Genomic DNA, 25,676 nt, shown 5'->3' with positions numbered 1-25,676 from the left:
ATTTCAGGGAGATAGAGCTTGCAATCCAAGCCTCCTTGATGTAGAATTGCACAGTGGAGATGGAGAAATGAGGAAATTACGTATAGCTGGGAATGAAATATAGTACAATGAAATCCACTTTCCTAATACAAAACGTCAGCGGTTGTTGGGATAGAAGACCATCCTCCCCACCCTCACACACACAAGACTTAGACGTATCATCATTTCCAGATGAACCCTTAGGGTACAATAAGTGGTGAATAAGCAGAATTTACCTTTCTCTTTTTTTGGTAGGACATCCGGGGGAAAGATATGCACATTTGGAAAGGAGAGCTGGGGAAGGGACCTTCTAGCCTCACCAGACTTATTTCACCACTTTATCCTTTAGTTCTTCAGGGTGTTAATGTAATTTAAGTACATTAGAAAAGTGACTAGATTATTAAATTAAACAGACTTTTGGTATAAAATTATCCTTTAATTTCAGACCACTCCTGGAGCACGCCATGTTCATGTATACGGTGTGGTCCTTTAAATTGTGTTGCTTTAATTTTAAGAAAGTTTAATGTAGGAAATATTATACAGCTGAAGGTCGTCCTTCTGTCACAACTGGCTGGCTCCCAGAAAATGCAGAAGGGGTTTATTATCACCTTCTCTGATGTACCATACATAGTATTTGTGTACTCTGATGCTGCTCAGTTAAAACCTATTCATACACATTGTGAGATATTCCAGACAGTTCTGCACAGACTTCCTCAGTAAGACACACTGCTTTAGCGTTTTGAACGGTACTTTACAGCTGTGCTGTTTTATCCAGTGCATTACTAATAATTTATGTGAAGATATGAGTTTCAAATGACAGAATAGGAGCCACTATCCTTCATTGCATCTTTATTAGGGCATGAGGACAATAATATAACACTCACCCTCTTAGGATACCCTATGTTTGTAAGTCTGGAGAGCTGCTGCAAAGAGACGCTTTTGCACTGTAGGACCCCAGCCTTATTATACCATGGTGGCCAGGAATGGACAGACAGAACTGGCCCTGTGCAAGAACAGTAAAATAGCTCCGGCCAGCAGTGTCTTCTTCCGGGAAGAAAATGGCGGGCACATGCACAGTGCACCCACCAAGATCTGCCGGACAAAATTTTTCCTATTGGTTCACTTTGATCACTGTGATATACCCTATTACAGTGATCAAAATAAAAAAATAGTAAATCAAACCCCCTTTTATCACCCCCTTAGTTAGGTAAAAATAATAAAATTAAATGTATTTATTTCCATTTTTCCATTAAGGTTAGGGTTGGGGCTAGGGTTAGGGTTGGGCTAGGGTTAGGGTTGGGGCTAGGGTTAGGGTGGGGCTAAAGTTAGGGTTGGGCTAAAGTTAGGGTTGGGCTAAAGTTAAGGTTGGGCAAGGGTTAGGGTTGTGGTTAGGGTTATGGTTATGCTTGGGATTACGATTATGGTTGGGATTAGGGATAGGGGTGTATTAGGGCTAGGGTTGTGCTTACAGTTATGGTTAGGATTGAGATTACGGTTAGAGGTGTGTTGGGGTAAGGGTTGTGGTTAGAGTTATGGTTAGGGTTGGGATGATGGTTAGGGGTGTGTTGGGGTTAGGGTTGGAGTTAGACTTAGGGGGTCCCACTGTTTAGGTATATCAGGGGGTCTCCAAACACGGCATGGCGCCGCCATTAATTCCAGCCAATTTTGTGTTAAAAAAGTCAAACGGTGCTCCCTCCCTTCTGAGCCCTGCCATGCACCCTAACAGTGGATTTCTCCCACATACAGGGTATTGGCGTGCTCAGGAAAAATTGCACAACAAATTTTGTGGCCCATTTTCTCCTGATACCCTTGTGAAAATAAAACAAATTTGTTTCCAAAATAATTTTTTTGTGAAAAAAGTAAAATTTAAATTTTTTCCTTCCACATTGCTTTAGTTCTTGTGAAGCACCAGAAGGGTTAATAACCTTCTTGAATGTGGTTTTGCACACCTTGAGGGGTGCAGTTTTTACAATGGTGTCACTTTTGGGTATTTTCTGATATATTAACCCCCCAAACTCACTACAGATGTGAAGTCTTCCCTAAAAAAATGGTTTTGTAAATTTTGTTGAAGAAATGAGAAATCGCTAGTCAACATTTAACCTTTATAACGTCCTAACAAAAAAATTTTTTTCCAAAATTGTGCTGATGTAAATTAGACATGTGGGAAATGTTATTTATTAACTATTTTGTGTGACACCACTCTCTGATTTAAGGGTACAAAAATTAAAAGTTTGAAAATTGAAATTTGTTTTGCCAAATCACTCTCAAAATTAGTGGGATAAGTTGAAGTGTTCCAGAACTATACCCTCATAAAGTGATAGTGGTCAGAATTGTAAAAATTAGTTTTGGCCATTAAGTATCAAATTGGCTCTGTCACTAAGGGGTTAAGATCTACAATGTTTTTCACAGGTCTTAGCTCAAGAGATATGTGGAACCTCTTGAGCCCTCACCCCTACCGCTGCCCCTAATAATGGTTGATGGAAACCTAGAGTTTCTTATTTTGAGGATTGTAGATTATCGACTCCAACATCGTTCCCTACAATATTTGGTGCATTGGAGGGGTTATGGTCCAGAGGAAAGGATGTGGGTTTCTGCATCAGAGGTGAATGCCCCCAGGCTGGTTCGTTTCAGATTCCACATCTGTTATCCTGAGAAACCTGGTCCTGGGTGTCCAGGGGCCAATCGTCCTTCCATAAGAAGGGCTTACTGCTATTGTCAGGCAGGGATTAAATATCCTTCTCGGAAATAGGTGCAGAACTTATATAGGGACGTTTAGGGCAGACAGGGTGACGTTAGATCTTCCTGGGGGTCTCCACTTCCTCCTTCCCTAGTGTTGGGCTCCCTTCCCCTTATCCCTTCATGTTGCATTTAGTCTTTCCTGTACTGTGTGTGACAGCCGCACATGTTGCACCAATGGTATGTCCGCCTTTAAAAGTCATCTATTCAGTACTACATTGTCTTGTAATACTACCGTTACCTGCAAGAGATGTGTGCACTGTGGAACGTTCCTCTGAATAGCAGCAGAACCTACTGACTGTGGCAGGATGATACTTATGTGTTGGCACCATGGTGTATAGCACCTATGATACATTTGTATAATTTAATGTGATTACATAAGTGTCATTGCATCGTTATCATCACTCATCACTATTCCCTTATATCTTTTGAACCTGTGTTAGTTATTGTTATGTCTATTTTACTGTGCAATTATGTGTTTGCTCTTTTGTGATCCACAGAGGTCAAAGAGACCCGTCGTCCACTGGCACATGAATGTCTTGGAGAAGCATTAAGACTCCTCCGCCAGGTGATCAACAAATATCCCTTGCTCAATACTGTGGAGACTTTGACTGCAGCTGGGACCCTCATTTCCAAGGTTAAAGGTCAGCAATGGTCAAATTTGTATGTCTGATATGTATTAGACCTACATTTTGCTTATTTATCTTTGTTCTTTTTGTATAACTCAGGTTTTCACTATGAAGCAAGTATTGAAAATGAGAAGCGAGACTTTGAGAAGGCCCTGGAGAGCATGGCTGTTTGCTTTAGCAGCACGTGAGTAGTGACTAGGACAACATTTTATGAAATTGGCAATCCCATTGTAATCCCAGAGTATGTTTTTCCTTTCTGTTCTCAGAATCTCAGAATTTCTTATGGGGGAAGTGGACAGCAGCACATTGTTATCGCTACCACCTGGGGACCAAAGCCAGGTGAGACATTGTGGCCTAGTAGCTACAACAATTATTGTCTAGCTAGCCACTTTAGCTCCACTGTAGAATTCAGAAAGCATAATATACTTTGTGACAGATCATCTGTTTCCTAGCGCTGGCCACAGTGGCATATAGTTGAGAGTATCTCGATGGACTGTACATTATGCATTATGTACCACTATGTGATGCCAACTGTAGAACCTCTTTCTCTTTGCATCCCTGGGTCACCTAAACCTTCTTTATCATATTCATTTTCTAGCTGCATGTACATATATTTTGCTACCATTGTAAACATTCAAGCTTTTTTTTTCTTCCAACAGTCCATGGAAAGTTTATATGGCGGTCTGTCTGGTAGCGAAAGTGCCCTCTCCAGTGCGGAGTATGTGGACCCTGGTGAGAGAAAACATTGGGAATATTTTTCATATTGAGAGTCATAAAAATAGTCATATGTTCTGATTGTTAACTTTAACCTGTGGGACTAAACATGGAGTCCAATTTATTGGGACACTACAATGTAGCATTTACTAACAGCAGAACATTTATGTGATGCAAAGCCAATTCACCATTTTCTATGAACACCTTAAGAAAAAGTACATATTTGGGAATATCCTTTCATATATGCTCTTTTTCCAAACAAACTATTGGCATCACAGGGACATCCTTTCCATCCATGAAAACGACTGTGTAATGCTAATGCTTACATTTATATGAATTTAGGGAGCCCTTCAGGTGACGATGTGGATGTAATCCTGCAGAGGAGTGAAGGAGGAGTACGGGCTGCTTTTGTCTATGCAAAAAATTTAGCAAAATATATGAAGGATCTGACAAGCTACATAGAGAAAAGAACGATTTTGGGTAAGTTTTAAATAGACATAATGTTTTTTTTTTTCAGTTAATTCATTTTAATCAATTTCCTTAATTTTTTTTCAGTTATTTTTAATAAGTATATTTTCTAATAAAACCAAATTGTGGTTTTTTTTTTTATCAGTTAAGTGATAATCACTGATAGAGAAGCCTTTAGAAAAAAAATGGCAGAAAAACGCAATATCTAAATGCCAGCAAATTGCCTCCCAGTAACTGAAATCCATGATGCCTTTCTTATAGTCATTAATATTATTCCCCATGGATTTGAAAAGGCTTCAATAAACAACGTCTCATTTATTGAGCTGTTTCTATCGAGATTCTGGTCAGAAATCACACTGGATAGCACACGTTAGCTTCATTGAATAGGGCTGATCTGTGAGCATACCTGTTGATAAATCTAAAGATTATCATCAGATTTCTGCTGGAGATCTTGACAGAAATAAATGTCACGTTTTACCAATTTAAAAAATTCCTCCATGTAATTGTAGATTATTTCTTCCATGCGGTCTGCCAAATCATATCATTTTGTGGAGCCTTTTGTCCAAATTTTCATTTATATAGACACTGGGGACTCCTCAGCTCACCCTATAAATTCTAATTCCTACAGCTGGCTTGTCATCTTGACTTGTCTTTACCACTTTCTATGTCTCTTGTCTTCTCCAGAGATGGAATATGCCAAGGGCCTCCAAAAATTAGTGAACACATCAAAAAATGCCCTGACTCAAGAGGTAAATTATTACAGCGTACAAAATAGTTTTATGTATAATGGTTTTATGCATATTATCTTGTGACAAAACATCTCAGAAGAAAACAGTCATGGAAAGTTATCACTTTATGACTTTGACAAGTTCTCCATTTATTAGTATATTTTACTTTTTCAAGTTGTATCAAATCCTTCTCAGTTTTCTGGATGGAGCTTAAGCCATATATTGCTGGACAGAGACAGAAGTAAGGTGACAGAGTGAAAAGAGAGTGGACGCAAGATCAGGATTTGTCTGTAGTCTGCTGCTATATATAGCATGTGTCCCAAACCTGTGACCCATGATGTGTGGCTCGCGACTTTCTGCCAGTTTGGTGCATTAACACCAGATCTAGCAGACCACTAGGAAGAACAAGTCTCCAGATAGTAACTTTTGTGAATAGCCCCACACAGAAGAGCAGATCTGGATGTACTTAAACTGGCCTTGGGGTTGGAGAGATAAAATTAAGTATGGTAAACTGGAGATAGGATAATACTACCTGTCAAAGGAGGTGCTTGAAACTGGATGCGATTGTCACAAATGAAGGTGGTGCACGTGGTTTGTAGACCCACTGTGTCATGGGGCCGGGCTTACCTAGGAGGGGTGTAGCTAAGCGGCTACCTGGTGTTCATTGGAGGTCCTGATGGTGGAGTCAGGCTTGAGCTGCAGGTAGCAACCTGGTACCACTCCTAGGCATTCCCCGCGGCACTGCAGCTGCTGAACCCAAGAGTCACACACGCAGACACAGATTCAGGCTCCATACAGACTACGTACTGTAGGTTCTGAATTCTCAGGCAGAGCGATACTGACACAGAGTCACAGACAGGACTGGATTCAGAGACTGGTTTTAGCAGTCCAGACCTACGGAGTACACGTTCAGACAATGGCCACACACGGCCCAGGGGAACATATTCAAGCACTGTCTACACACGGACCAAGGGACCGGGTTCAGGCACTGGCCTCACACGGACCAGGGATTTGGGTTCAGGCACTGGTCACACACGATCCACAGATTCAGTTTCAGGACCTAACCACACAAGGACCAAGGGTTTGAGTTTAGGACCTAGCCACACAAGGACCAGAGGTTCGAGTTCAGGACCTAGACATAGATGTAGTAGCTGCCAAGGTCAGAAAGGTTGGGCACCACTGATATTTAGTAACGACATCTGCCAGCCATTGCGTCTTGAGTCCCAGTAGGTCCTTTTCTATACCATTTTCTGTAACTGGTACATATCTGAAAGAGAGTAAAGTGTGATGTAATCATATGCCATTTATGAGGAAGAAAATTGGACGCACAAATCTTTGGGCATAAAATAAAACATTAACTAAAAGCAGCAGTGTCTGCTATAGTATTGTGAACTCGTGACAACACAATAAAGTGCTTGCTTTTGTACTTACCTGTTTCTGTTGTCCTTCTCAGCCATACATGCCTTTCCAATCTATCTACTCTGTAGCGTTGGAGCAGGATCAGGACCATGCACACGGCGTTCTGCACACAGCACTGACACTGCAGCAGCAAACTTTTCTTCAGGTATATCATTCAATTATATTGTCACCATCAAAACAATGACATTTATTAGTGATAAATACCAATATAAATTATATATGATTATTAATCCTGAAAATATTCCACTCTCTATAAAGCCTGTGAATGTGCGGCGTTTGGAACATGAGAAACGTAGAAAAGAGCTGAAAGAGCAGTGGCAGAGAGCCCAGCGCAAACTGGTATGGACAACATATATAATCTATCTTTGTGTCAAACACTTCACAACTTCTGACTGTTTTCTTAACTCTTCTCAGTCAGAGGCAGAAACCAACCTGCGGAAGGCCAAGCAGACATACATGCAGCGCAGTGAAGAGCATGAGAAAGCCCAGTACAACGCAGCACGTGCGGAAGAGGAGCAAAGTCACGGCGGGACCAAATCCATTGACAAGAAAAGGAGGGCGGAAGAAGAAGCAAAGAACAGGGTAATTATGGCAGGAAAGGAACAGAAGCAATCCCATTAAATGATGAATAGCAGGAGTGGGCAATAAGAGGGGCATAAGAGAGACCCTGACTGATTTGGAGGGCCAAACAGACCAAATTAACCCAAACATAAATCTACTTATTATTGTTTTATATTAATTTGCATTACTTATTACTGAGCAGAAATTAGTATGTTAAGCAGCAGCTACTGTTAATACATGCTACAATAGGGCTTATTGTAACACGTATCCTTACCTGTAGCAACCAATCAAAATTTTATAATTTATTGCTTTTTATAAAGTTTATAAATCATACTGCTCCTGTTACTCTTCATAAAGTTGCACTCCCATAATTATTTTTATTCCCTAGACCTGTGTAATTGTTAGTGTAGTGTGAGTGTGTTAGTATACTCACCGATTGCCGTCTTCCTCGGTTTCCAGCACTGCACAGGTCCTCTTCTTGTCACTGTGATTCCCACCAGCCATGTCACACTGCGCTCTGTGTGTGAGAAAAAAACAAAAGAAAAATATTTCAGCTCACCCTTCAGGAAACATTTCCTCATAGTCCTTGCAAGATCCGAGCACGGAAAGAGCTGCTGCCCCAGCACTCCTGAAGTAATGTAATTGAAGAGAAGATCCAGCTCAGAAAGTATTTAAAGATAAAAAATTCTTTATTCCAAAAATTATTAAAAATGGAAACACTGCATGTCAAAATCAGCGAAAAACATATTTACAGAGGGACAATTTTGACATGCAGTGTTTCCATTTTTAATAATTTTTGGAATAAAGAATTTTTTATCTTTAAATACTTTCTGAGCTAGATCTGCTCTGTGTGTTAGCCTGAAGTCAATTTTGCAGTGTAAGTATTGGGCCTCGTTCTGATGCTTCATAGGTTTATATTGTAAATGCTTCTTTGGGCTCACACACAGAGCGCATTGTGTTCTGGAAGTCTGGCGATCTGACATGTGACTGAGAAGAGGACCAGAACGACACTGAAAACCAGGGCATATGGTGACCAGACAGTATATTATCACGGTCATACTACACTAACATTTACACAGGTTTATGGAATAAAAAAAAATAACAGGAGTGCCAAATATAAATGTACCTTGATCAGCAGCTCCACTACACACAATATGATGTCCCCACAGTCACCCACATATAGTACGATATTCATATATACAGTAGGATGCCCCTACAGCCTTCCACACAGTATGATACCCCACACACACAGTATGGTGGCCAAACAGCCCTCCACACAGTATGATGACCCCCACTGTCCTACACACATTATAATGGCTCTCACACAGAGTATAATGATCCCACAGCCCACACACAGTATAATGGTTCCAACTGCCTCTCAACCAGTATTATCGCCCCCACATAAGTTCTAGCAGACTCTCACACAGTATAATCTCCCCCCACACAACTATGAGGTCCTCACAGCCTCTCAGACAGTTGTATAGCCCACACACAAGTATGATGTCCCCACAGTCCCTCACACAGTATTATAGCCCTCCACATTTGCTGTACACATGCACATACTGAAAATTAAAATAAAAAAAATTAAAACTACTCACTTTACCCCAATCCCACTGAAGCTCGGCTTTGCTCTGTACACTATGTGAACTGAATCTCCACACAGCAGGCATGATCTGATGATGTCAACCCACTCGCTGAGCAGAGAGTCAGTCGCACAGATTGAATGATGATATATGAAGTCGGCAGCTTCCTCTTCCTTGCTTGTATTCACCAATATCTGTATCCAGATATCGGTAAAATTGAGTTGCCAGGCAGGGGGTATCTGCATGGTGTGAGAAATCACTTTATTCAGCACAATGGGTGTTGCAGGCTTTCTAACAAAAATATATCTTCATACCATGTGTGACTGGCAAGGTGCTAGAGGGGAGATATGTTTCGCTGAGGCTAATGGTTTCAGTGATTTAAAACCCAGAAATTTTCTTCCAGCACACTAAGAGTTGTTAAATGGTTAATTAGCCATTTTGTTAAAGGGCTGGGTTTTTGTGGACAACCATAGAGCGGGTGTGGTCAGGGGCTTAAATAGTCGGCCTCCAGAGGCAGTCAGGGTTCAGTAGAGCTGGAGAGAAGAACTCCAGCGTTTATGTCCTGAGGAAGAAAAAATGAACCTGTGGATGCTAAGTTCTCCCAGAGCGCGCGGATCCCAACAGATGCAGAGACTGTATGCCATTTTGCTTTGCTTCCCTGTTTTGCCCGAAGGGATGTGTTTATTTTCACTTCATGTTGGTTTATGCTTCCTGTACAATAAACCCACATGAGAGTTAAAGATACAGTGTGTTAGGGCTAGCGGAACGCACCGAGTAAATAGATGAAGTTATTGGTGTGTTCGCAGCCCGGGGTCCACCGTGCAGGAGGAACCTGCTGCTAGCAAATGGCACTATATGGCGGTATAAGCAAACTCTGTTACTTCACAGAGTTGTTGACAAAAGAAAGCACTGCGCCCTGTTAGACTCACAGGAGTACACAGCTAACTGCTGAGCTGATAGCAGTCAGTGGTCTTGCGCACACACACACAAACTCCTCACCAGAGGTATCGGTATACTAGGGGCTTATTTCAGCCAGGACCCTGAATACATACACACAAAACTCCTCACCGGAGGTGCCGGTATTCTAGGGGCTTATTTAAATACATACACACAAGACCACACTGGCGCAAGGCACATAACATAGATTGATACTAGCGCATGGCCGTGTGGTCATGCGAACCTTTCATAGCTGCAGCAAGTTCAGGACCTTCCCAGAAGGACCAATGGGAGGCTGCCACAGAACTTGAGCAACTTCAGGACCTTCCTAGAGGACCAAAGGGAGTTGATGCAGTACCTGAGCATGTGACCCTTGATCTCCAATGAGAGATCTTACCCTGGGCATGCTCAGAAGGGGAAAAGTAGGACTTCATCCCAAAGACGTCTGCTCGCCGCTAACCAGTACTGGCTACAATGGCAGAAGCTGGAAAGGCAGCAGTAACCCTTTGCACAGTATCAGACTGAGCAGGACGCTGGGACCGACACCTCCACTGAGCAGGCTCCACTGCGGCAGGAGAAGAATGGGAGACCGCAGAGGAGATGGCTCGAGATTCCCCCTGTGCAGAGGTGGGAACTCGACCCCTAGCACAGTGTTCCTGTTTCTGTACTGCTGAGCGAGCTGATCCACCACAAGTGTTTGACAGTAGATAGGAAAATATTAAAAATTATGAGTCCTCAGGTTTTTGATACCTTTCAATGGCTAAATGAAAATATGGTAACAAATGGAAAGCTTTCAAGACTTCTCAAGTCTCTTCATTCTATCTAGAAACAGCCAAAGGGCCAGATGGGGCCCATGGGCTGCACTTTGCCCAGGTCTAATGTATAGAATGAAGTAAAGGTTATGTGTTTTTCAACATGGGGATGCTATTTTCGCTGTATATATGTAAATGTATCACGACCTTTCACCATCAAGTATACACTCCATTTTATTTCTTATAGGCTGAAGAGGCAATGGCAACTTATCGGACATGCATTGCAGACGCTAAGACACAAAAACAGGAACTGGAAGATGTGAAAGTAAACGTTCTTCGGCAACTGCAAGAGATCATCAAACAGACGGACCAGATGCTGCGCTCGGTAGATAAAGAGTTCTCAAATGTTCAGATATTCTTTTTTTTTATTAAACTAGTATTCGGAAATCGATCTAAGGCATGTACGATCGTGTTGCATGTACGCGTTGTATTTGTTTTTTTTCATGGATACCACACACACCCATAATATTCTATGCTGCTGTTCACCTGTCATAATGCAGTATGGAGGACAATGGGAAGTACATTATACTGTAGATACTGTAGGGAGGATATCGAGAGTGTATTATACTATATGGAGGACTATCGGGGTGTTTTGGACTATGGGGAGTGTATTATACTATATCGAGGACTATGGGGAGTGCATGAAAGTATATGGAGGGATATGAGGCACATTATACTGTTGTGAATTAGACTTTTTGGCTCCCTCTTGTGGTCACTAGTGATATGACTCTGGGATTGTCTTTCTTCAGTTTGGCACTCACCTGGGTCGTTAGTCCAGGGGTGTCGCTATATAAACTTCCTGGATCCTTAGTCCAGTGCCTGGCATCGTTGTAATCAGATCCTTCTGTTGCTCCTGTCTGCTGGTCCTGGTTCTTGCAAAATTAAGCTAAGTCTTGCTTCTTTGTTTTTTGGGTTATTTGCTTTGCTTCTATTTTTGTCCAGCTTGTACTAAATGTGAGTTCTGACCTTGCTGGAAGCTCTAGGGGGCTGGTGTTCTCCCCCCGGCCGTTAGTCGGTTCGGGGGTTCTTGAATATCCAGCGTGGATATTTTAATAGGGTTTTTGCTGACCATATAAGTCATCTTACTATATTCTGCTATTAGCTAGTGGGCCTCTCTTTGCTAAATACCTAGCTCATTCTTATGTTTGTCTTTTCCTCTTACCTCACCGTTATTATTTGTTGGGGGCTTGTATCCAACTTTTGGGGTCTTTTCTCTGGAGGCAAGAAAGGTCTTTCTTATCCCTTCTAGGGTTAGTTAGTTCTCCGGCTGGCGCGAGACGTCTAGAACCAACGTAGGCACGTTCCCCGGCTACTTCTATTTGTGGTGCTAGGATTAGATATATGGTCAGCCCAGTTACCACTGCCCTATGAGCTGGTTTTTTGTGTTTGCAGACTTGGTATTTATTCCTGAGACCCTCTGCCATTGGGGTCATAACAGTATGCCAGGCCGACATTGAATGTTTAATGCATTGCAGAAGTGGGATAATAAGAAAGGAAATTCTGAGTTTTTTTTTTTTTTTTTCCTCTCTTCCTCCCCTTTACCTCCGAGTGGCTTAAGCTTGCTGCAGACATGAATGTCCAGACCTTGATTACAAGTGTGGACCAGCTTGCTGCTCGTGTGCAAAGCATACAAGATTTTGTTACCAGTAGTTCTATGTCTGAACCTAAAATACCTATTCCTGAACTGTTTTCTGGAGACCGATTTAAGTTTAGGAATTTCAGGGATAATTGTAAATTGTTTCTATCTCTGAGACCCCGTTCATCTGGAGACTCAGCTCAGCAAGTTAAAATTGTTATCTCTTTTTTACGGGGCGACCCTCAGGATTGGGCTTTCTCGCTAGCGCCAGGAGATCCGGCATTGGCAAATATTGATGCGTTTTTTCTGGCGCTCGGATTGCTTTACGAGGAACCCAATCTTGAGGTTCAGGCAGAAAAAGCCTTGCTGGCTATTTCTCAGGGCCAGGATGAAGCTGAAGTGTATTGCCAAAAATTTCGGAAATGGTCCGTGCTTACTCAGTGGAATGAGTGTGCTCTGGCCGCAAATTTCAGAAATGGCCTTTCTGAAGCCATTAAGAATGTGATGGTGGGTTTCTCCATTCCTACAAGTCTGAATGATTCCATGGCGCTGGCTATTCAAATTGACCGGCGTTTGCGGGAGCGCAAAACCGCTAATCCTCTGGTAGTGTTGTCTAAACAAGCACCTGATTTGATGCAATGTGATAGAATTCAGACCAGAAATGAGCGGAAAAATCATAGACGTCAGAATGGGTTGTGTTTTTACTGTGGAGATTCTACACATGTTATATCAGCATGCTCTAAACGCCTAACAAGGGTTGTTAGTCCTGTCGCCATTGGTAATTTGCAACCTAAATTTATTTTGTCTGTGACTTTAATTTGCTCATTGTCCTCTTACCCTGTTATGGCGTTTGTGGATTCAGGTGCTGCCCTGAGTCTTATGGATCTGTCATTTGCCAAGCGCTGTGGTTTTGTTCTTGAGCCGTTGGTTAATCCTATCCCTCTGAGGGGTATTGATGCTACGCCATTGGCGGAAAATAAACCGCAGTTTTGGACACAGGTAACCATGTGCATGACTCCTGAACATCGGGAGGTGATTCGTTTTCTTGTTCTGCATAAAATGCATGATTTGGTCGTTTTGGGTTTGCCATGGTTACAGACTCATAATCCAGTCTTGGATTGGAAGGCAATGTCTGTGTCAAGTTGGGGCTGTCAGGGTATTCATGGTGATTCCCCGCCGGTGTCTATTGCTTCCTCTACTCCTTCGGAAGTTCCTGAGTATTTGTCTGATTATCAGGATGTGTTCAGCGAGTCCAGGTCCAGTGCTCTGCCTCCTCATAGGGACTGTGACTGTGCCATAGATTTGATTCCAGGTAGCAAATTTCCTAAGGGAAGACTATTTAATCTGTCTGTACCTGAGCATACCGCAATGCGTTCGTATATCAAGGAATCTCTGGAGAAGGGGCATATCCGTCCTTCTTCTTCCCCTCTTGGTGCGGGATTCTTTTTTGTGGCCAAGAAGGACGGATCTTTGAGACCTTGTATTGACTATCGGCTTTTGAATAAAATCACTGTTAAATTTCAGTATCCTTTGCCTCTGTTGTCAGACTTGTTTGCCCGAATTAAAGGTGCCAAGTGGTTCACCAAGATAGATCTTCGTGGTGCGTACAACCTTGTGCGCATTAAGCGAGGAGATGAATGGAAAACCGCATTTAATACGCCCGAAGGTCATTTTGAGTACTTGGTGATGCCTTTTGGGCTCTCTAATGCTCCTTCAGTGTTTCAGTCCTTTATGCATGATATTTTTCGGAAGTATCTGGATAAATTTATGATCGTTTATCTGGATGATATTCTGTTTTTTTCTGATGACTGGGACTCGCATGTAGAGCAGGTCAGGATGGTGTTTCAGGTTTTGCGTGAGAATGCTTTATTTGTTAAGGGCTCAAAGTGTCTCTTTGGAGTACAGAAGGTTCCCTTTTTGGGGTTTATTTTTTCCCCTTCTGCGGTGGAGATGGACCCAGTCAAGGTCCGAGCTATTCATGATTGGACTCAACCCACGTCAGTTAAGAGTCTTCAGAAGTTCTTGGGTTTTGCTAACTTCTACCGTCGTTTTATTGCTAATTTTTCTAGCATTGTTAAACCTTTGACGGATATGACCAAGAAAGGTTCTGATGTTGCTAACTGGGCTCCTGCAGCCGTGGAGGCTTTCCAGGAGTTGAAGCGCCGGTTTACTTCGGCGCCTGTTTTGTGCCAGCCTGATGTCTCACTTCCCTTTCAGGTTGAAGTGGATGCTTCTGAGATTGGGGCAGGGGCCGTTTTGTCGCAGAGAGGCCCTGGTTGCTCTGTGATGAGACCTTTTTTCTCGAGGAAGTTTTCGCCTGCTGAGCGGAATTATGATGTTGGCAATCGGGAGTTGTTGGCCATGAAGTGGGCATTTGAGGAGTGGCGTCATTGGCTCGAGGGTGCTAAGCATCGTGTGATGGTCTTGACTGATCACAAAAATTTGATGTATCTCGAGTCTGCTAAACGCCTGAATCCTAGACAGGCCCGCTGGTCATTGTTTTTCTCCCGTTTTGACTTTGTGGTCTCGTATTTACCAGGTTCAAAGAATGTGAAGGCTGATGCTCTTTCAAGGAGCTTTGTGCCTGACTCTCCGGGAGTCGCAGAACCGGTTGGTATTCTTAAAGAGGGAGTTATCTTGTCAGCCATTTCTCCGGATTTGCGACGTGTGTTGCAGAGATTTCAGGCTGGTAGACCTGACTCTTGTCCACCTGACAGACTGTTTGTTCCTGATAAGTGGACCAGCAGAGTCATTTCCGAGGTTCATTCCTCGGTGTTGGCAGGGCATCCGGGAATTTTTGGCACCAGAGATCTGGTGGCTAGGTCCTTTTGGTGGCCTTCCTTGTCACGGGATGTGCGGTCGTTTGTGCAGTCCTGTGGGACTTGTGCTCGAGCTAAGCCTTGCTGTTCTTGTGCCAGCGGGTTGCTCTTGCCCTTGCCTGTCCCGAAGAGGCCTTGGACACACATTTCCATGGATTTCATTTCAGATCTCCCGGTGTCTCAGGGCATGTCTGTCATCTGGGTGGTATGTGATCGCTTTTCTAAGATGGTCCATTTGGTGCCTTTGCCTAAGCTGCCTTCCTCTTCCGATCTGGTTCCTGTGTTCTTTCAGAATGTGGTTCGTTTACACGGCATTCCTGAGAATATTGTGTCTGACAGAGGATCCCAGTTTGTTTCCAGGTTCTGGCGATCCTTTTGTGCTAGGATGGGCATTGAGTTGTCGTTTTCGTCTGCCTTTCATCCTCAGACTAATGGACAAACGGAGCGAACTAATCAGACTCTGGAGGCTTATTTGAGGTGTTTTGTTTCTGCGGATCAGGATGATTGGGTGACCTTCTTGCCGTTGGCTGAGTTTGCCCTTAATAATCGGGCTAGTTCCGCTACATTGGTTTCGCCATTTTTCTGCAACTCTGGTTTCCATCCTCGTTTTTCCTCGGGACATGTGGAGCCTTCTGACTGTCCTGGGGTAGATTCTGTGGTGGATAGGTTGCAGCAGATCTGGAATCATGTGGTGGACAACTTAAAGTTGTCACAAGAGAAGGCTCAGCGTTTTGCCAACCGCCGCCGCGGTGTGGGTCCCCGACTTCGTGTTGGGGATTTGGTATGGCTGTCTTCTCGATTTGTTCCTATGAAGGTCTCCTCTCCTAAATTTAAGCCTCGCTTCATCGGTCCTTACAAGATATTGGAAATCCTTAATCCTGTGTCATTTCGCTTGGATCTTCCGGTGTCGTTTGCCATTCACAACGTGTTCCATAGGTCTTTGTTGCGGCGGTACGTTGTACCTGTGGTTCCTTCTGTTGAGCCTCCTGCTCCGGTGTTGGTTGAGGGCGAGTTGGAGTACGTGGTGGAGAAGATCTTGGATTCTCGTCTCTCCAGGCGGAGGCTTCAGTATCTGGTCAAGTGGAAGGGCTATGGTCAGGAGGATAATTCCTGGGTGGTTGCCTCTGATGTGCATGCGGCCGATTTAGTTCGTGCCTTTCACGCTGCTCATCCTGATCGTCCTGGTGGTCTTGGTGAGGGTTCGGTGACCCCTCCTTAAGGGGGGGGGTACTGTTGTGAATTAGACTTTTTGGCTCCCTCTTGTGGTCACTAGTGATATGACTCTGGGATTGTCTTTCTTCAGTTTGGCACTCACCTGGGTCGTTAGTCCAGGGGTGTCGCTATATAAACTTCCTGGATCCTTAGTCCAGTGCCTGGCATCGTTGTAATCAGATCCTTCTGTTGCTCCTGTCTGCTGGTCCTGGTTCTTGCAAAATTAAGCTAAGTCTTGCTTCTTTGTTTTTTGGGTTATTTGCTTTGCTTCTATTTTTGTCCAGCTTGTACTAAATGTGAGTTCTGACCTTGCTGGAAGCTCTAGGGGGCTGGTGTTCTCCCCCCGGCCGTTAGTTGGTTCGGGGGTTCTTGAATATCCAGTGTGGATATTTTAATAGGGTTTTTGCTGACCATATAAGTCATCTTACTATATTCTGCTATTAGCTAGTGGGCCTCTCTTTGCTAAATACCTAGCTCATTCTTATGTTTGTCTTTTCCTCTTACCTCACCGTTATTATTTGTTGGGGGCTTGTATCCAACTTTTGGGGTCTTTTCTCTGGAGGCAAGAAAGGTCTTTCTTTTCCCTTCTAGGGTTAGTTAGTTCTCCGGCTGGCGCGAGACGTCTAGAACCAACGTAGGCACGTTCCCCGGCTACTGCTATTTGTGGTGCTAGGATTAGATATATGGTCAGCCCAGTTACCACTGCCCTATGAGCTGGTTTTTTGTGTTTGCAGACTTGGTATTTATTCCTGAGACCCTCTGCCATTGGGGTCATAACATTATACTATATGGAGGACTATGAGGCACATTATACTATATGGAGGGCTACATTATACTGTATGTGTTTTTGGGGGGCTGCATTATACTGTGTGTGTGTTTGTGTGGGGAGCTGCATTATACTGTATTTGTTTGTGTGGGGGGCTGCATTATACTGTATGTGTTTATGTGGGGGGCTGCATTATACTGTGTGTTTGTGTGGGGGGCTGCATTATACTGTGTGTGTTTCTGTGGGGGGCTGCATTATAGTGTGTGTGGGGAAGCTGCATTATACTGTGTATGTGTGTCTGCTTTAGACTGTGTGTGGAGGGGCTGCATTATACCGTGTGTGGTTGGTTGCATTATACTCTGTGTGGGGCTGCATTATACTGTGGGGGGGTTGCATTATACTGTGTGGGGGTTGCATTATACTGTATGAGGGGCTGCGTTATACTATATGGGGGGGCTGTGTTATACTGTGTGGGGGGGCTGCATTATACTGTGAATGTGGGGGCTGCATTATAGTCTGTGGGAGGTTGCATTATGCTGTGTGTGGGGTGTTGCATTATACTGTGTTTTGGGGGCTGCATTATACTGTGTGTGGGGGTGCTGCATTATACTGTATATGTGGGGGGTTGCATTATACTGTGTGTGCCTGCATTATACTGTGTGTGGGGCGCTGCATTATACTGTGTGTGTCTGCATTATACTATTTGGGGGCTGCATTATACTGTGTAATTTTATCAAATGTCAGAACAAAATTTTTTGCATACCTCAAAGTAAACATTTTAAACAAAAATCCCCTATGTATCCATCAGGGACAAGAAGGCATAGGCAATAGTATTATTTCATTAAAATCTCAATTTTAATAATAATTTAAAATAACGCAGAACAAGGAAGTTCTCTGTGTACATACTGTGTGTCTGTGTACTGTGTGTGCCTGCATTATACTGTGTGTGGGGCGCTGCATTATACTGTGTATGTGTGGTGGGCTGCATTATACTGTGTGTGTCTGCATTATACTGTGTGGGGGCTGCATTATACAGTGTGTGGGGGTTCTGTATTATACTGTGTGTGTGGGGTTGCATTATACTCTATGTGGGGCGCTGCATTATACTGTGAATGTGGGGGCTGCATTATACTGTGTGGGGGACTGCATTATTTATACTGTGCATCTGCATTATACTGTGTGTGTGGGGGAGCTGCATTATACTGTGCATGTGGGGGGCTGCATTATACTGTAAGAGGGGGCTGCATTATACTCTATGAGAGGGGCTGCGTTATACTGTATGAGGGGGCTGCATTATACTCTATGAGAGGGGCAGCTGTCACCGGAAGACTAGGTGGGCAAGAGCTAAAACCCGGGCCCCTGCAATTTCCCTCAGACTGGGGAAATCCTGACTGACCCTCTCCTAGAGTTTACACTGATGGTGTGCATGTCTAGGCCTCCACCCTCACCCTATCTCCTGTTATGATGACCTGGTGGTTAGGAGCACTAGGAATGACCTGATGAGCAAACTAGTAATACAGGACAAGCTCTGGGAAGTGGGAGCTCTGCTGACCGCAACCCCTAATCCTATCACAACAACTAGAAATAGCCGTGGAGCGTACCTGACTCTGCCTAGACGCCTCTTCACAGCCTAAGAGCTAACTACCCCTAAAGATAGAAAATAAGGCCTAACTTGCCTCAGAGAAATTCCCCAAAGAAATAGGCAGCCCCCCACATATATTGACTGTGAATTAAGATGGAAGTCACAAACACAGGAATGAAATAGGTTTCAGCAAAGGAGGCCAGACTTAACTAAACAGACTTGAGGATAGAAAAGGTATCTTTGCAGTCAGCATAAAAAACTACCAAAAACCACGCAGAGTGTGCAAAAGAGACCCCGCACCGACTCACGGCGTGGAGGTGCCACTCTGCATCCCAGAGCTTCCAGCTAGCAAGGCAGAATCATGATAGCAAGCTGGACAAGAAAACAGTGGTAAACAAATAAGCTAGCAGGGACTTAGCTTTTGCTGGAGTAGACAGGTCATCTGAAAGATCCAAGAGAGAACTGAACCAGTACTAGGACATTGACAGCTGGCATCAAGTAACGATCTAAGTGGAGTTAAATAGAGCAGCCAGCCTAGGACTAAACGAGGTCAGCTGAGGAAGGAACCTCAGAACCAGCAGCTCCACTCACAGCCACCAGAGGGAGTCCATGGACAGAACTCGCCGAAGTACCATTCATAACCACCGGAGGGAGTTCGAGAACAGAATTCACAACAATCTCCTGTTTCAACCCTAGGCTGAAACCACAACCCACCACCCAGTGAAGAGATCATACACCAATACCCACAGTTGGCACAGACAAAGATAACTGAAAATATGAACCAAGCCGCAGTCACTCAGGAATACACTATAAATGCACAGGGCAAAACAAATACAAATATAGGAAGGAGTAAATAAGACAAAGGGAAATACACCACCAGTTACGATACTCCAACTCCTGGCTCACCACTCCAGACCGAGATAACCAAGCACTAGACAGAAGCTATAATCGGCGACGCCCAATGTTCAGAAGAACTATTTAAAGGCAGTGGGCGTGGCCCAGCTTCCAATCCGAGCACCAGCTAAATTAACCCCGGACCAGCTAGATAAAATCTAGCCGACGCCACTGAGCACATAGTGGACAAAAGCAGAATTACCGCTGTCTGTCGAACGCCCTGGTATGAACAGCGTCCGACATGACAGCAGCATTATGCTCTAAGGGGCGGCTGCATTATACTCTATTGAGGACTATGGGTTGTGTTACGGAACCCCCAGTACCCAGAATATGTTGTGCAGTTATATGTGTGTATAATAGGTTCCATGTGAGATGCATGTCCCTAATGCATCAGCCCACAGGCTGCGCCCCTGGGCAGAGGGGACAAGATATCCCCCTTCTGACCTCCCCCACCTTTGTAATTCCCACAGTAAATATCGGCAGGCTCCAGCCACCTGCGGCTATTGTAATGTATGTCTGGCCTGCCGCTTTTCAATTGGCCTGCCCTCTGTATCTGTGATATATTCTGTGTCCTGTGAGTAAAGCGTTGTCACACTGGAAATACGTGGAGAAGCAGTGATCTTTTATATGCACCCATGTAACCAAGCAATTCCAGCCAGGGTCCTTCATTCAGACTCCAGCCAAAGCAGAGTGGACATCCTGAAACACGGGGTGGTACTGAAAGAGGTACTCCAGCATGGTAGACCCCGTTACAGGTTGCATTATACTATATGTACTATATGGGATCTGCATTATACTGTATCGAGGACTATGGGGAATGCGTTATACTATATGAAGGACTATTGGGTGTATTGTACTATGAGGAGTGCACTGTACTATATGGAGGACTATGGAGGGTGCATTATAATGTAGAGAGGATATGGGGATTGTATTATACTATATGGAGGACTATGGGGTTGTTTTGGACTATGGGGAGTGTATTATACTATATCGAGGACTATGGGGAGCGCATTAAAGTATATGGAGGGATATGAGGCACATTATATTATATGGAGGACTATGAAGCACATTATACTATATAGAGGACTATGGGGTGTCGAGTGAAGAAAAAAAGGATTCAGCTCCAGAAATTCCATAAAATGAATGTTTATTGAAAATTCTTAAAATCCATTATAACAGCATAGTAGCCACTAACCCTATAGAGGGGAAATCACACTGGCAGACACATTTCAGACCCCAGCAGCAGGATATTCCTGCTGCACTGCTGACCTGTCCGTGCCTCGGATCCCTGGCCTCAGTTGGGTGAGCTGATGTTTTCCATTTTCTTGCTAGACTATGGGGTGAATTATACTATGTGGAGGACTATGGTGTATATTATACTACGTGGAGGACTATGGGGTGTATTATACTAAACAAGCAAAATGCTGCCTGTTCATTGAGTAATTAGATTGTTTATGCTGGAACAATTATAAATCATGCACCGAGGGTGTCAGTAACTATTTTACTTAGGAACAAAGATATTCCTACTTGGTTTTGAGAAACGCACAAAGAAAACACATGAAACAAACATTTTTCCAGAAGACTATATCCACTGTGCTTGACAGCTGGGCACCCAGGATAACTGTTTCTGCTATTTACTTTAAGGGAATTTGGCTGTTGGCGTGCCCGTCTGAATCGGGCGCCGTTACCTTATTACACCCTGAAATCAAACTGGTTTAATTAAGCGAATGCAAAGCACGGGCTCGCCAGCGGTCTAGTACAGTGGTTCACAATCTTAAGAATATATATTTCTATTCATATTTCCTAACCAAATATTCCCCTCCCGTCCCTGTATAAACTCAAGAAACTAGAGGAAAAGTTTGTCCTCGACTATATGGAGAATATTACAAAATTAGCCAAATATACAGTACTAGATGGTGGCCCGATTCTAACGCATCGGGTATTCTAGAATATGCATATCCACATAGTATATTGCCCAGCCACGTAGTATATTGCCCAGTTACGTAGTATATTGCCCAGTGACGTAGTATATTGCCCAGTGACGTATTATATTGCCCAGTTACGTAGTATATTGCCCAGTGACGTAGTATATTGCCCAGCCACGTAGTATATTGCCCAGTTACGTAGTATATTGCCCAGTGACGTAGTATATTGCCCAGTTACGTAGTATACAGCACAGAGCCACATAGTATATTGCACAGCGACGTAGTGTACAGCACAGAGCCACGTAGTATATTGCCCAGCCACGTAGTATATTGGCCAGTCACGTAGTATATTGCCCAGCTACGTAGTATATTGCCCAGCCCCGTATGTCACAGGTTAAAAAATACAAAAATAAACATATACTCACCTTCCGAGGGTACCCTTGTAGTTCTGTCGCCTGTGTGCGGTGTGATGACGTCGCTGCTTTGTGATTGGTCGCGTAGCGGTCACGCGACCGCTACGCGACCAATCAGAAGCTGCGGACGTCTTCTAAGGTATTTCAAGCGCTTGAAAGACCTTAGGTGACGTCACTGCTTTGTGATTGGTCGCGTAGCGGTCACGCGACCGCTACGGACCAATCAGAGCGCAGTGACCTCATCTAAGGCCCTTCAAGCGCGCATTCTTAGGTACAACGGCTCCCGGTTACGGCGGTAAAGTCCAGGCTGCGTCGGAGGGTGAGTATATCCCTATTTTTTATTTTAATTCTTTCTTTTACACATTGATATGGATCCCAGGGCCTGATGGAGAGTTTCCTCTCCTTCAGACCCTGGGAACCATCAGGGATACCGTCCGATACTTGAGTCCCATTGACTTGTATTGGTATCGGGTATCGGTATCGGATTAGATCCGATACTTTGCCGGTATCGGCCGATACTTTCCGATACCGATACTTTCAAGTATCGGACGGTATCGCTCAACACTAGTCACGACTAGTACAGTAGGTGAGAAGGCCCTGCCCGCGAGGACTCACTATCTACAAGGGACATAATGGACATTAAACTGATTGATTTTTCCCATGTCTCTCCAGGCGACCATCTCCTATTATCAGAGCATGCACATGGAAACAGCACCATTGCCAGTTGGGTTCCAAACTTTATGTGAGAGCAGTAAATTATATGACCTGGGACAACAGTACGCATCATATGTTAGACAACTTGGAGCTGGAGCAGAGCCTGAAACGTCCTATGATTTCCAGCCATACACACCACAGATGTCAGTTTATGAAATTGTATTGTATCTTCTCTGATTGTACATTATTCATCCACTAAGTTTTACATAATGATATCAATATCTTTTGAATATTGTTTTGCTATCTGTAGGTCACCATGCATTCGAAACAGGAAGTCAAGTTTGAGTTCAAAGGATTTTCTGTCTGGAGAAACTAAAGATACTCCAGGAGAGGAACGATCTGTGGAGAGGAGAGGTGAGATGGCAGATAAGGTCACTCAGAAAGCATTCTTTACAAGTTTTAGGGTATGTGCACACGTTGCGGATTTCTTGCAGAAATTTACTGAAGAAAACCGGAAATTTTCTGCAAGAAATCCGCATTTTTTTTTTGCGTTTTTTTCGCGTTTTTTTAGCATTCTGCAAGCGTAATTAGCTTGCAGAATGCTAAAGTTTTCCAAGCGATCTGTAGCATCGCTTGGAAAACTGACTGACAAGTTGGTCACACTTGTCAAACATACAGCTTATGCAGCATCTATAGTAAAAGATAGAATGTTTAAAAATAATAAAAAAAATAAAAAAATGCTTATACTCACCCAGACATCTCATCAGCGGCGTCCGTTCGTCTTCCTATAGCTGGTCTGTGCGCACAGGACCTTCCGTGACGTCACGGTCACGTGAGCGGTCACATGACCGCTCACGACCAATCACAGGACAGTGACGTCATCGGCAAGGTCCTTCGCCGCACATCAGCTACAGGAACCGAAGCGACAGCATGCAGTGGAGGCGGGAAGACATCGAGGGTGAGTATATCGCTATTTTTTATTTTAATTCTTATTTTTTGACCACTTATATGGTGCCCAGTGCGTGGAGGAGAGTCTCCTCTCCTCCACCCTGGGTACCAACCGCATATGATCTGCTTACTTCCCGCATCGTGGGCACAGCCCCGTGCGGGAAGTAAGCAGATCAATGGACCCCTAGGTGTGCGGAATCCCCTGCAATTCCGCATTTTAATGAACATGTTGCTTTTTTTTCCGCGATGCGATTTTTTCGCGGAAAAAAAGGCTACATTTGCACAAAAAATGCGGAATACACTTAAAATAATGGGAGGCATATGTAAGCATTTTTTTCGCGTTTTTATCACGTTTTTATAGCGAAAAAACGCGAAAAAAACGCGAAAAATACTTAACGTGTGCACATGGCCTTAAGCCACGAGGGCTGAGCAGAGGTTTTCATGGCTATGGGAGAGATGGCAGTAGGCTAAATGAGCATTCAGCCAACTGATATCTAAGGTGTATGGGCATTTTATACCAACACTGGATTAAGGAGTTGGGTTTAAGAGGCACATTGATAAAGTTCAGTGACATAAATTGTCATATAAATGCACTTTATTACTATCAATATGCTAAATGTGCAACAGGGGACAACAGTATACTGGATCCCCTCTATGCAAATGGTAAAGACGCCTATTCATCGTCCGCCTATCCCCATTCCCCCCTTCCCGCGCCGGAAATCTGACCACAACCTCATACCAGTTGTCAGCAAACAACCAGAGACTATAAAACCAATCAAGAGGTGGTCCCCAGCAGCTGAGGAGGCCCTGCAAGACTGCTCACAGACTGGGAGGTGATATGAGACAGGGGAGAGCATGATGATGTAAATGATATTGTCGGGAGAGTAACTGATTATATAAATTTTTGTACTTATACTGTAGTACTAGTTAAAAAGATTCGATGTTATGCAAATAACAAGCCTTGGATTACAAAAGAATTGAAACACTTACTAAACAAGAAAAAACTGGCATTTAAAATGAAGGATGCAAAGAAACTGAAATTGATACAAAGGGACTTAAAAGGGAAAATTAAGAATGCCTGTGAGGTGTTCCCAATTAAACTAGAAAATAATTTGTCCCACAACAATTCAATGGAGGTGTGGTCGGGCATGAAGCAACTAACTGGGTTTAAGACACGGCCGAAGCGTGGGGAAGTGGTTCTGCCCATGGCTAATGAAATGAACAAGTTTTTCAACAGATTCACAGACACATGCGCAGTGTCCTCAGGAATAGGGGATGGAGCAGGGGAACGATCTGCAGCATTTACTTTGGGGGATAAACTGTCTGCTTTCTCTGTCTCGTCAAGCGATGTGAGGGAAAAGTTTAGTAAACTAGTCATTGGCAAAGCAGCTGGGCCTGATGGCCTCAGTCCACGTGTCCTCAGAGCGTGCGCAAACCAACTGTGTACTGTCTTCCAACTCCTGTTTAACAGGAGCCTACAATTACAGAGAGTACCAATGCTGTGAAATACCACCTGCCTGGTGCCGGTTCTCAAGATCACCTTTCCGACTTCCCTACATGACTATCATCCAGTGGCCTTAACATCACATGCTATGATGTCGCTGGAGAGAATAGTACTTACCTACTTGTGCCTGAGGGTGAGGGCCTACAATGACTCCCTACAGTTTGCGTACCAGCAGAGATTGGGGGTGGATGATGTGGTAGTGTCTCTGCTACATACAGTACATTCATTCTTGGACAATGATGGAACTGTAGTGCGCACCATGTTCTTTGACGTCACAAGTGCTTTCAATACCTTACAGCCGCCCTTACTATGTAATAAGTTGACTGCTATAGCGGTAGATGAGGGGATGGTGAATTGGATAAACGACTACCTGCAGTTTGTAAGGATGGGGGAGGTGGTATCTGGCAGTGTACGGAGCAGTGTTGGAGCCCTTCAGGGTACAGTGCTGTCGCCCTTACTCTTCACATTGTATACAGCTGACTTTCAATATAAATGAGATCTCTGTCACCTCCAAAAATTCTCAGATGACTCAGTGATTATAGGGGGCATTGTGGGAGGCCGGGGGGAGGAGGAATATAGAAGGGTGGTTTCTGACTTTGTGGATTGGTGCCAGACTAACTGTCTAGAACTAAATGTGAAGAAAACCAAGGAGATGGTGGCGAGTTATAGAAGGAAAAAGGATGATTACTTACTGATTACTATTGCTGGCCAGGTGGTGGAGATGGTTGAGAGCTACAAATATTTGGGGGTTCACCTTGACAGTAAACTCAAATGAAGGA

At 43.9% G+C, this 25,676-nt stretch overlaps 1 protein-coding gene across 2 annotated transcripts in view; it reads left to right on the top strand.

Moving 5' to 3' along the window:
- The window catches only part of ARHGAP45 (Rho GTPase activating protein 45), a 175,749-nt gene that overhangs the window by 121,058 nt on the left and 29,015 nt on the right, over positions 1 to 25,676 (top strand). For both annotated transcript variants that reach the window (XM_077271361.1, XM_077271352.1), the window contains 12 exons: positions 3,255 to 3,398; positions 3,483 to 3,567; positions 3,650 to 3,722; positions 4,043 to 4,115; positions 4,440 to 4,577; positions 5,250 to 5,314; positions 6,747 to 6,857; positions 6,971 to 7,051; positions 7,127 to 7,294; positions 10,792 to 10,929; positions 22,464 to 22,648; positions 22,756 to 22,859. In XM_077271361.1, coding sequence (XP_077127476.1) covers positions 3,255 to 3,398; positions 3,483 to 3,567; positions 3,650 to 3,722; positions 4,043 to 4,115; positions 4,440 to 4,577; positions 5,250 to 5,314; positions 6,747 to 6,857; positions 6,971 to 7,051; positions 7,127 to 7,294; positions 10,792 to 10,929; positions 22,464 to 22,648; positions 22,756 to 22,859 — 1,365 coding nt within the window. The remainder of the gene's footprint in view (positions 1 to 3,254; positions 3,399 to 3,482; positions 3,568 to 3,649; positions 3,723 to 4,042; positions 4,116 to 4,439; positions 4,578 to 5,249; positions 5,315 to 6,746; positions 6,858 to 6,970; positions 7,052 to 7,126; positions 7,295 to 10,791; positions 10,930 to 22,463; positions 22,649 to 22,755; positions 22,860 to 25,676) is intronic.

The sequence above is a fragment of the Ranitomeya variabilis genome, chromosome 1, assembly GCF_051348905.1.
Source record: "Ranitomeya variabilis isolate aRanVar5 chromosome 1, aRanVar5.hap1, whole genome shotgun sequence".
Lineage (NCBI taxonomy): Eukaryota > Metazoa > Chordata > Amphibia > Anura > Dendrobatidae > Ranitomeya > Ranitomeya variabilis.
The sequence above is the reverse complement of the archived record's forward strand: the minus strand, read 5'-3'. Positions and strand labels throughout refer to the sequence as shown.